The 12,671-nt window shown below is 39.6% G+C and overlaps 1 protein-coding gene across 1 annotated transcript in view; it reads left to right on the top strand.

The window, feature by feature from the left end:
- atxn10 (ataxin 10) overlaps nt 1–12,671 on the top strand; it is a 225,722-nt gene that overhangs the window by 192,099 nt on the left and 20,952 nt on the right. Inside the window, exon 7 of the mRNA XM_048607840.1 lies at nt 5,020–5,083. Coding sequence (XP_048463797.1) covers nt 5,020–5,083 — 64 coding nt within the window. The remainder of the gene's footprint in view (nt 1–5,019; nt 5,084–12,671) is intronic.

Raw genomic sequence — 12,671 nt, 5'->3', positions numbered from 1 at the left:
GCTGTGTTCATCCAGCTCTACACCTTGTTATCTCAGAATCTCCAGCATCAGCAGTTCCTGCTATCTCTTGACATATATGATCTGCCTGATCTGATTGAATGACAGGAGCAGGGTAGACTATTCAGCCTGTGTCCTGAAGAGGGTGAAAGAGCAAGGAATGGGTGCTTGGTGCTAAATGCACTAGGAGCCTGATCACTAATGTCCTTCAGGGAAGGAAATCTGCCATCCTCACTTGGTCTGGCCTACAAGTGACTCCAGACCCACAGCAATGTGGGTGATTCTCAATTGCCCTCTGAAATAGCCTAGCAAGCCAGTCAGTTATACCAATTGCTACAAAGTCTCAAAGAAATGAAACCAGACGGATCACGCATTGACCTAGGCACCAGAAAAGACAACAGCAGAAACAGCCCTGTTGACCCTGCAAAGTTCTCTTCACTAATATCCGGGGGCTAGTGCCAACATTTTGAGAGCTGTCTAGTTCAAGACTAGTCAAGCAACAGCCTGACATAAGTCATACTCATGGAATCATAGCTTATAGACAATGTCCCAGATACCACCATCACCGTCCCCAGATACGTTCTGTCTCGCCAGCAGGACAGACGCAGCAGCAGTGACTCCACAGTGGTATACGGTCAGGAGGGTTTTGTTCTGGGATTTCTCAACATTGACTCCGGACCCCATGAATTCTTATGGTTTCAGGTTAAACATGCGTAAGAAAACCTGCTGATTACCATGTACTGTTCTCCCTCAGCTGATAAATCACTATTCCTCCATGTTGAACAACACATAGAAGTAACACTGAGGATGGCAAGGGCACAAAGTGTACTCTACGAGGGAGATTTTAATATCTGCCACCAAGAGTGGCTCGGCAGCAGTGCTACCGATCGAGCTGGTTGGGTCCTAAAGGACATAGCTGCTAGACTGGGTCTGCAGCAGGTAGTGAGGGAACCAACAAGAGAGAAAAACATACTTGACCTCATCCTTACCAATCTGCTAGCTACAGATGCATCTTTCCATGACAGTATCAGTAAGAGCAACCACCACACAGTCCTTGTGGAAACTAAGTCTGGCCTTCACGTTGAAAATAGCCTCCATTGTGTTGTGTGGCACTATTGCCATGCTAAATGGGACAGACTTTGAACAGAACTAGCAACTTCAGACTGGGCATCCATGAGGCGCTGTGGGCCATCAGCAGCAGCAGAATTGTACTCCAGCACAATCTGTAACCTCATGGCATCCCCCACTCAACCATTACCATCAAGCCAGGGGATCAACCCTGGTTCAATGGAGAGTGCAGGAGGGCATGCCAAGAGCAACACCAGGCATACCTGAAGTTGAACTAAACAGCATAAGCAGCAAGTGATGTACAGAGCTAAGCGGTCCCACAACCAACAGATCAGATCTAAGCTCTGCAGTCCTGCCACATCTAGTCATGAATGGTGGTTTGCAATTAAACAACTCACTGGAGGAGGAGGAGGCTCCACAAATATCCCCATCCTCAACAATGGAAGACCCCAACACATCGGTTCAAAAGATAAGGCTGAAGCTTTCTCAGCAATCTTCAGCCAGAAGTCCAGAAGTGCCGAGTGGATGGTCCATCTTGGCCTCCTCTCATCATCCCCAGCATTACAGATACCAGTCTTCAGTCAATTCGATTCACTCCACATGATATCAAGAAACGGTTGGAGATACTGGATACTGCAAAGCTGCGGGCTCTGACAACATTCCAGCAATAGTACTGAAGACTTGTGCTCCAGAACTCGCCGCTCCCCTAGTCAAGCTGTTCCAGTACAGTTACAACACTGGCATCTAACCAACAATGTGGAAATTGTTCGTCCTGTCAAGTACGTCCTGTACATAAAAAGCAGGGCAATTCCAACTTGGCCAATTACTGCCCCATCGGTATACTTTCGATCATCAGTAAAGTGATGGAAGGTGTTATCACCAGTGCTATCAAGCAGCACCTGCTCAAAAATAACCTGCTCATTGATGCCCAGTTTGGGTTCCGCCAGGGCCTGACTTCATTACAACCTTGGTTCAAACATGGACAAAAGAGCTGAATTCCAGAGGTGAGGTGAGAGTGACAGCCCTTGACATCAAGGCTGCATTTGATCAAGCGTGACATCAAGGAGCCCTAGCAAAGCTGGAATCAATGAGTATCAGGCAAAGTCTTTGGTGGTTGGAGTCATACCTAACACGTAGGAAGATGGTGGTTGTGGTTATTGGAGGTCTGTGACCTCAGCTCCAGGACATCTCTGTAGGAGTTCCTCAGGATAGTATCCTAAGCCCGAGCTTCTTCAGCTGCTTTATCAATGACCTTCCCTTCATCATAAGGTCAGAAGTGAGGATGTTTGCCAGTGATTGCACCAATGTTCAGTACTATTCGCGACTCCTCAGGCACTGAAGCAGTCTGTGTCCAAATGCAGCAAGATCTGGACAATATCCAGGCTTGGGCTGACAAGTGGCAAGTAATATTTGGGCCACACAAATGCCAGGCTATGGCCATCACCAGTAAAAAACAATCTAACCACCGCCCCTTGACATTCAGTGGTGTTAATATCACTGAATCCCCCACTATCAACATTCTGGGCATTATTATTGATCAGAAGCTCAATTGGACTCACCACATAAATGCAGTAGCTACAAATGCAAGTCAGAGGCTAGGGATGCTACGGTGAGTAGCTCACCTCCTGACTCCTGAAAAGCTTTCCATCATCAGCGAGGCACAAGTCAGGAGTGTGATGGAATACTCCCCACTTGCCTGGATGAGTGCATTCCCAACGACACTCAAGCTTGACACCATCCAGAACACAGCAGTAGGCTTGAGTGGCACTGCATCCACAAGCATACACTGCCTCCACCACCGACGCTCAGTAGCAGCAGTGTGTACTATCTATAAGATGCACTGCAGAAATTCACCAAAGATCCTCTGACGACACCATCCAAACCCACGACCACTTCCATCTAGAAGGACAAGGGCTGCAGACATTTGGAAACACCACCACCTTCAAGTTCCCTTCCAAGGCACTCACCATTCTGACTTAGAAATATATCGCCGTTCCTTCACTATCGCTGGGTCAAAATCTTAGATTTCCCTCCCTATTGTCATTGTGGGACACCACACAGTAGGTGGATTGCAGCAGTTCAAGAATGCAGCTTATCACCACCTTTTCAAGGGCAACTAGGGACAGCCAATCAATGCTGGCCAGCTAGTGACACCCACATCCCACAAAATGAAGAAAAGAAATGATGAGAGATAAGAAGAACACTTAATCACTGATGTGAAGAAGCATGGTCATTTAAAACTTCTCCAATTTGAAAATTTGTTTCTCAAAGTCAGTGGGAAGACTTTTGAGTAAAGTTAGTTTTTAGTTTTCAAAATTCAGCCAACTTCCTTATTTCAGCTACTTCCTTTTAATCAAAAATTATTTCAAAATAAACTAACAGTAGACTATACCCATTAATAACTTAGCATTAGCAACTTTTCATAAAGTTTTTTGAAATATATCCTCACCTGAGTGAACCTGCCAGATGCAATGCAAGTTTACTCTTTTTCTAACAGCAATGAGGAAGTCTCTGTTATGTCTATGATAGGAGAGTTCACTGGAATCCTGTCACTGTGCAATATGTTACCTTCCACAAAGAAAATGATGTTTTTAAGTGGACTTGTGTACTTACTGATATTTACCCAGTCAGGAACAAACCTAGACTGGTAAATATTACATAAATAGGAACTGCAGTTCAGGGCTGTAATAACAATCTGTTGACCTGGAGGTCATTTTAGGACCTCAAAAAATTAACATGTTTTAATGCATTGTACCTTCACTTAGCAACAGTCCGAATTGTATATTCAATAAAAGCAAATGAAGTGATATCAGAAAAGCATCCTGTTTTCCCATGCAAAGAAAACATTCACTTACTGGAGAGAAAAGTTGAAAGATTAGTAATTACAATTATTCTCATCTCCAGCAATCGAGTTGTTGATAGCACTACTAGTAGCTGAGAAATAAATGTAATGTCTGTTCTCTCCAAGGTAATAATGGCATGGAAAGACTTCAAAAAGGAGAGTACATGAGGAAAAAAAATCATTAATGCTGTTTTTACAACGGGGCTGTAGTGTCCTAATGCATTAACTTTCAGTATTTATTCTTGAAAAGGATGCAAGTTTATTTGACTTTGTCGAGTGATGAATTTTGTGGTAAATATAAATTGTTTTTAATATGATGGAATATTTCACCAAATGTAAATCTCATTGCAAGAAAGAACCATCGAGCTCTGCTAAAAATGTGATATCTTCAATACACTGACTTGCCAGTGAAATCCAGCATAGCCCCCCTTAAGCAATTTCTGTTCTCATGTGAGGCTTCCTTGTGCAAGAAGAAACGAGGTAGTAGAGACAGCCTTCTGAGCTGTTTTGTACATGTGCCTGTCATGATCAAATAATGCAAATATTATGTAAAAGATACAAGGCATGGGAAATAAAAATACATTCATGCATTGAGATGGAGATGAGAGTGTATGGGAAGGGTAGTTATTTTTACAGATGTTAGGAGACACGTTGGCTTGTGTGTTAAGATATAAATTCCAAAATGTGACAACAGGTCTGGATCCCAACAGGTTTGCACCTTCTTCCCTGTTTCATCCAGTTGGGTTGTCGGCAAATGGGAACCCTTGTGTAACTATCTATCAAGATTTTTAAATGTTTTACACGTAATGAAATGTTATTAACAGATGGAGCACCTGTTTTTTTTTTACTTGTGAGCAGTTCTACAGGGACACTAAAGTGAAATTGAAGGACTGGGAAGTCTTTAATCAGTGTACCTGAACAGGACATGATCCATGCTAGCTACATCCATACTCTCAATAGCAACTTTTCTGACCTTCTTTGAGAAAGCAATGAGAAATAGTTTAAAGGTCTGATATGCAGCTCAGCTTCAACAACCCAATCGATGTCTGAAAATTACAATTTAAAAGTAATGCAAGGTTTGAATTTATTTACTTTATTTCTGTTCTGTACAGGTCCGTGAATTAGGTGGCATTCCAGTCATTCTGGACAACTGCAGCATTGATGACAACAATCCTTGTATCCTTTTCTGCAATTTATATCCTCATCTTTTGATTCACTTTCATCACCTCAGCCGAGCATTTTCTTTCATACTACTTCCCCATAAAAGGCGAGATATATGTTTCAGTGTTTAAATTTGATGTCCTTATCGTCTTTCAGTTCTCCGGAATGTCAGGAATTGAAACAGTAAAATGAACTGTAGTAGTTTCACAGGGTTCCAGGTTCAAATCCTATTTCAGCGCACAAGCACAAAAATTAAACATGCTCCAGTGCAATCTTTTTGGGAGTGTTGCATTATTGGAAGTGCCATCTTTTGTAAAAGATGTCAAACTGAGGCCCCATCGACTTTCTTGGTCAGTGTTAAAGATTCTGTGGCACCATGTCCAAGAAAAATCTGGCAGTTATCGTGGTGGCCTGGCCAATACTGCTGCCTCATTTAACATCATAAAGGCAAAAGATCATCTGATCTTTGGCACATGGTTGTTTTGGAACTTGCTGTGTGCAAAATAGCTGCCATGTTTCCTATATTTCAATAGTGATTATATTTCTAATAACAAGAAACTTATTAAAATTTTGCATTTAGCTTCTCTGATATGCTTTCACAATATTGAAAAGTGTTATTTTCTGATATGAAAAAACTGGTATTTTGGTGAAATTTGAGATGAAGTAAATATCACAGTGTTTTGTTTTAGCTTCCTCTTTAGGTCACATGGTTAGACTGGTTTCCTTATGACATCAGGCCAAAGACCATACAACACCAGGTTACAGTCTAACAGGTTTATTAACCTGGTGTCGTGTAATTTTTGACCTTGTCCACCCCAGTCCAACCCCAGGACCTCCATACTGTGAGATCAGGACCTAGAGTTCATCGGTAGACAAAATAGGCAGTGGCATTTACCTGAAATTTCAAAATGGCATACGACCTTCTCTTTGTAAGTTTAAAAAAAGGCACAGTGAAGATTGTTCATGTTGGTGATTTGTTATTTTGTTGTATTTGGAAGCCCAGTGTGGAAATTGAAACATTTTTTACTTACTTTATATCAAATCCTGAACTAAATAGTTAACTTGTATTGAGCTGTCAAGAGTTAGTTCAAAAAAATGTATTTACCAAAAACACCTCTATTCACCAAGAAGTTAGCTTTCTTCGTCCTTTAGCTTCCACAGAAATAAATGATTGCCTGATCATTCAACTAAGAAAATTAGTGAGGAACAAAGTAGGTGACATTTTCCCATTTTCACTTAAAGTAATTTGTCGAGTGAGATTCATGGTATCCAGTTTGCCACAGTTTAGAGTAACTTTGCTCACGTAATCTTCTGCGCTTCATCTTTTTAATTATGCAACTGAGCTTCGGGGTGCCTCAGTGGGCAAAAAGTGCCCACCATTTCTCAGATCTTCCACATTCATGCTGCTGTCAAATGCACACCAGTTGAGAGCTTCAAAGCAGGAAGTGGCCCGTGTGGTGTGATGCTTCTCTGATATCACCAAGGACGTGGCCCAGAGGAAGTCAAAGCTCACTCTTTGCTTTGAGGGCAGGACGTTGGTAGACAGAATGGTGGAGAGGAGGACAGTTCTCCCTACCATAACAGGCATCACCATCAGACAAAGCCAACTGGACCTAAATTGTCACCTCGCTCCAAAAAACAGGACTTGCACAGGTCCTGGCACACTTCCTCGATCTCCAACAATGTGGCGACCAGAGGATTTAACTAAATGTTTTATTGTGTGCAAAGAGCCAGTAACCCAGCCTGCTAACTTAACTTTGGAACATCAGACTGAAAAAGAAAAATTAATAGCAGTTGGAGACAATCTAAAACTGTCAGAATTAAAGTGCTGCAAAGTTAGATATGTATTCTTGAATGGAAATTAGAGTTTAAAAACTAGGAGGCAGTGACTTTTGGCAGGTAGGAATTGGACAAAATTCAAACGAAGTGGGGAAAAAGGAATCAAAGTTCATGAACCGAATAAAGAAGAATATCAAACTTTCTTAGCTGAACAACATAACATAACCTTAATGAAGTTCTTAAAGGAGGTAAAAATGATTTTGCTCGGCAGAAGATTAAGCTGGGTGCAAAATTAAGTAATGGTAAAGCTGAGATTCCTAGAGGAAAAATAAAATGTTGCATTGATGAAAAGTTTGGAAATAAAGGGATCCTGAATTTAAACAAGCTGAGAATTCAGTTCTTGTGAAGAAAAACACTTAGATGTTTAACTGGTTGATACTTTTTCAAACTTGTCTAGCAAAAACCTTGAAGAAAATTGAAAACCCGGAGCTTAAAAACTGAAGAGTGCTGCAGAGTCTGTTTTCAAGCAATAGAAACCCTGATGACAACTCGGTGTCTAACTATAAAATAAATTGTTGAATCCAAAAGGTAAGAAGCAATATATCAGGAGATGTTTTTTCCTTGGATTTCAATTTATGGTCACCAGTATTGAGAAACAAGATGGTTTCTCAGCAATCACCAATGTTGTTGTTCTCAAAGTTAACCAGACCAAATAAATTACAAACTGGTGGACCCATCACAAACGACTGAACAAAAAGCAATAAAGAATTTTGTTTTAAGAATAGTGCAAAATGAAGGTACTATCCAGTGCTCATCAAACATTTTATTCCCTTTAAATGCCTTCGCAGAGTGTAATCTATTGTTTGGACAGCTGTGGCCATTTTGAATCGGGGAGGTAATCTATCTGGGGAATCTAATTGGTTTTAAGGATATTTGAAAGAGACTTTTTAAGGGTTTGCGTGGATTTTAAAGAGACCAGTTCTGATTTTCTTGAATATTAAGAAACATGTGTCCATGTAACTGAGCAACTTTCGACCTGGAAATCGTGCCAATAGGAATGAAGTTAACTTATGAAAGTGTGTGGCCAGATGCAAATTTGGGGCTGCTACAGAAAGAAATTGTTAGTGGCCACAAAAGAAATCTTTGTTTACATGGGCATGCAACATACGTCTAACTGAGCCTCTGATTCTTTTCTGTTCATCATTAAGCAGTACACCATTAATATAAACTGATACAAGCATTTTTTGAAAAAGCAACAAGGCCTACTCTTGAGTAGGCTCAACAATGATTTAAATCCTGTTGGCATCTGAGGTAGTCAAGGCCTAAATCTTGTGTTACATTTCAGAACAGAAGTTACAGAAATTCTATTGAGTTCAGCCAGATTAATACAGCAGTAAAAAGAAAAGTGACAATTCCATAATTTATTGAAAATGGCTGTTTTTTAACTTCTTTACCTTGGTTTGTTCTGATTTCCAGAACCATCCACAAAATTTGCACTGAGAAAATCTAAATAATGTTCTAGTTGACAAAAAGAAACTTGATTCTCCAATCTTTGCAGATTGGCCATTTTGAACCAGGTCAAGGCAATGAGTATTGCTGCAAATGTAGAATCACAGGTACAGCAATGCCAAAAATATCTTCTTGATGGTCCCACCTTTAAAAGTGATATCTTAAATAAACCAGCTGGAGTTTTACAATGACAGTGCTTTAATAAAGGATTTTCCTTGGATCTGATATTAAACATTTAGCTTGGCCACTAATGTTTTACTTGAACCTGTTCAACAAAGTAGTTACTTGGACTCAAATATACTTTTCACTCAAATGTACTTTCACTGAATGCTATCATTTTCAATTGATAGACACTATATAGAATTTGCTACAACCCACATTTGGATCATACAATTTCACCACCTTTATGCAATTGTTGACCGAGAAACACCTGTCAGATCATCAGTTAGGGGAGGCAGTGGCCTAGTGGTATTATCGCTGCACTGTTAATCCAGAGATCCAGTTAATGTTCTGGGGACCTGGGTTCAAATCCCACCATGGCAAATGGTAGAATTTGAATTCAATAATTATCTGTAAATAAGAATCTAATGATGACCATGAATCCATTGCCGATTGTCGGGGAAAAACCCAGCTGGTTCACTAATGTCCTTTAGGAAAGGAAACTGCCATCCTTGCTTGGTCTGGCCTACATGTGACTCCAGACCCACATCAATGTTGTTGAGTCATAACTACCCTCTGAGCAATTAGGGATGGGTAATAAATGCTGGCCTAGCCAGTGACATCTTTATCCCATCAATGAATAAAAACAACAGTTTCTGTCTTGGCCTCCATCACTTTGACTATAGTTCACATTGTACAAAGTTGCCTCCCTTCCACCTTTCTTGAGATTTTCCTTGGATCTGATATTAAACATATTTATCTGTGCATTTCAGCTCCCTTATTGTTGCTGCTTTGTCTCTCCATAGTTTTCTGTGGTCAAAAGAACAAATGAATTTGAATCATTATGACGTCTTTGATAGTACGATAGAAAAATGTAGGAAATCGGTCGCATTGATATGAAGTGGTAAAATTCTGCATTTCTGTTGTTTGGCTGTGCATGTTTCAGATTGATTGTAATTCTTTACCAGCACTTCCACCCACAAGATCTTGAAGTTTGAAAAGTCCCTGTAAATCATTGACTTGAGAAAGACAGGATGAGCTTATTATGAACCTCTTCATCAATTAGGTTATCTGTAGGCTTGTCACTTGACTGCTGTTATCTCCATTGTCTGAATTAGGTAGTGTGTTCTAGGAATGCCTCATGGGTTAATGAGAATGAATTGTTATGAATCTAAGATTTAAATAAAGGTGCAGGCAATGCTGACCAAAAGGTGTAATTTTGTTGAAAGGACATAAAAAGCCAATGTCTGAAAACAACATGTATAAAGGCTTCATTACATTTTTGAATTTAGCATGGAAAATGCCTCGACAGTGATTGGAAAAGAGATTAATTTAAATTAATGATTGAACTTTTGCAATGTGTAAAATCACTGCTTTATCATTTAGCACAAAAGAGCAGTGGAGGCACCCAAGAGAGGTCTGTAGATCAGAATTTCCACTTCTTTTGATGGTAGCGCACCACTGAAGTGAAAAGTGTATAAGAAAAATTGAGATTAAAATATGAATCATGGATCCTTTCTGACTATAAACTACACAATGTAAGCTTCTCAAGTCACTTTAATTTGTAGAAACCAGAACAGAAAGGGTTGAAGAAGGGGCAGGCACAAGATAATTCACTCAGAGATCGTCAAAACTGCGGTTGCTAGAGTCGGAGATAACACAGTGTGGAGCTGGAGAAACGCAGCATACCAGGCAGCATCAGAGGAGCAGGAAAATTGACATTTCTGAAGAAGGGTCGTGACCCGAAACATCAACTTTCCTGCTCCTTTGATGCTGCCTGGCCTGCTGTGTTCCTCCAGCTCCATACTGTGTTACATCTATTATAAGATAATTCAGTTGTTTTGAAATCTCCGTGGCTTTGATTGGGATTACTGATGTATCTGCTAATACAATTATCCTTGCATAATATTATTTGCTCTAGAAAGTGTCAGTCTCTACAGCTGAATTTCCCCTCTTTTCCCTTCCACCCCACGAATACAAAATTCAGCAAGGATCAACATTCTAAGTTAAAATCATAAAATGCTGCAAGTTCAGGTATTTAGCTAAGAGACAAACGTACTTGCCTGTACAATTCTTGGATGGGGGCAAAAGGGTTGCCAGGGTTCCTCTTCTGGCTGAAAGTGAGTTTTTGAACATGTAGGAAGGAAAGGATCATGCATGACTCCATAGCTCCTTTACATAGTAGATTGTTGACATTGTCCACTTTCAGTTAATGAAATGTGCATGAGGGGCAAAGGATTAGAAGCAGTAAAAGAAAAAACATTGTCAAGCAACATCCATTCCCACCCACACCCTCTCCCCACCACCACCAGCTCTACCCCCCCCCCTCCCCCAATGTACTGGGTGGTTCTGTTGCCCTGATAATTGCTTAGTTTTCAGTGAAATGGTGTGTGTGTGTGTGTGTGTGTGTGTGTGTGTGTGTGTGTGTGTGTGTGTGTGTGTGTGTGAGAGGGTGTTCTGGGCTGGTTAGTTGGGGAGGAAGCTGTTACAATTTGGATGGATTGAATTGTGTTTATGCTTTGTTGTATTTCATACTTAATTTGTGTCAATGAAAACTTGAATGAGGAGTGGTTGAAACTGATTTATGATTATGGCTTTTATGGTAGCATTTGTAAACAGAAATGTAGCCTGTGTTAACAGAAGCAAGTAATCCTGTCAGTCTCAATGTTTTACGATTAGAGAAGTTGAGAACAAATGGATAAATTAGGTAGTGGGCATTAAACTGACTGTCCTACTAAAGGGATTTTAGTACTCTTTCTCTGAAACCTGTCTTAATTATATGTTTACTCGGTCACACAGGTATAATTTAAAACAATTTGTTTTCTGAATTATAGCTAATTTCGATGTTTTGTCATTTTACAGTTACCATTCTCTTGGTCTATTGTTGGTCCTCCTTTGTTGCCACAACAATTCAGCAAAATTTTGTAATAAGCCACCAAGTTTTCATCCTGTAGATTCATGTTAATGGAAGCTCTGTTGCCCAGTTTTTGAATGTGATTTTGCACTCCTCTTTGCTTATCCCATATCATTCTCATCCTGTTTTACTTATTGTTGACTGCTCATCCAATGGTCATCATTACTAGCTTGATAATCTCTTCCATCCTATGATTTACTGGCAGCAGTGATTTCCTGTGCAGCTGTTACTGTAATTTTGAGGACGATTTTGATCAATAGGTTGCTGGTTCTAAAAAGTGAGAGAATGAAGCATTGCATATGTGACGTGTGACTGTTTTATTATGTGATCTATGTTATCCGAGCTTGGAGAAAACCATTGATAGACCCAGGATTAGAGGTTGCTTATCACCCTGCAGAGAAACATTGGGGATTGGGATCTGGGTAAAACTCTGCACAGAAACATTGGGATTGAAACCTGGGTAAATTCCCATATGTTATCTAATTTATTTTCCAATTGTTCAAATCTAATGTTTTGTATTGCAGGATATTTTTTGGTCTATAATTGCCCATGTCAATATTCATATAGCCATTTAAAATATTGAACATATTTAATTGGGTTTGTTGAATAATTTATGTTGTATTCTGACTATTCCATAAGTGATCTGTTAAATTTATGATTTAATTTATGGTCTCGAGTCCATAAGTGTTTGTGGATTAGTTAAATAGTTATGATTATTTCTCTTGCAACTAAAACAAACAGACGTTTCTTAAATAATGGCTTTGCAATGCAGTTTGTATAAGATCAGGGAACCAGGACATTACACGCAAGCTTAAAAAAACTATACTGTCATAGAGTATGTCCATTTATGAAATGTCATTGCACTGGAACTGAGTAAGGTTCACAATGTTCTAGATTTTGTCCATATGGCATGAAAAGATTCAGATTTAATTTTTGTTAGTAGAAAAATATTCTATAACCAACTGAAGTTTTATTGTAATGCTGTTAATTATGGCATACTACTTAGTACTTTCTTTGTTCTTCCCCTCCCGGCTTTATTTATTTTACCACAGATGTGTTGGGTAATAAAAGCATCAAACGTTGGAAATACTCAGCATATCAGGTAGCATCTGTGGAGAGGGAGCAGAGTTAATATATAAAACTGTGATTTTTCATCAGAGTATAAAGTAATATTTGGAATAAGTTGAAGAACAAGTACTTAGTCAGCAAAAAAAACTGCATTGAAAGTCATTAAGACTAACT

Source organism: Rhincodon typus, chromosome 18, assembly GCF_021869965.1.
Source record: "Rhincodon typus isolate 14 chromosome 18, sRhiTyp1.1, whole genome shotgun sequence".
NCBI classification, from domain to species: domain Eukaryota; kingdom Metazoa; phylum Chordata; class Chondrichthyes; order Orectolobiformes; family Rhincodontidae; genus Rhincodon; species Rhincodon typus.
Note: the sequence above shows the minus strand (reverse complement) of the source record. Positions and strands in the feature narration are given on the sequence as shown.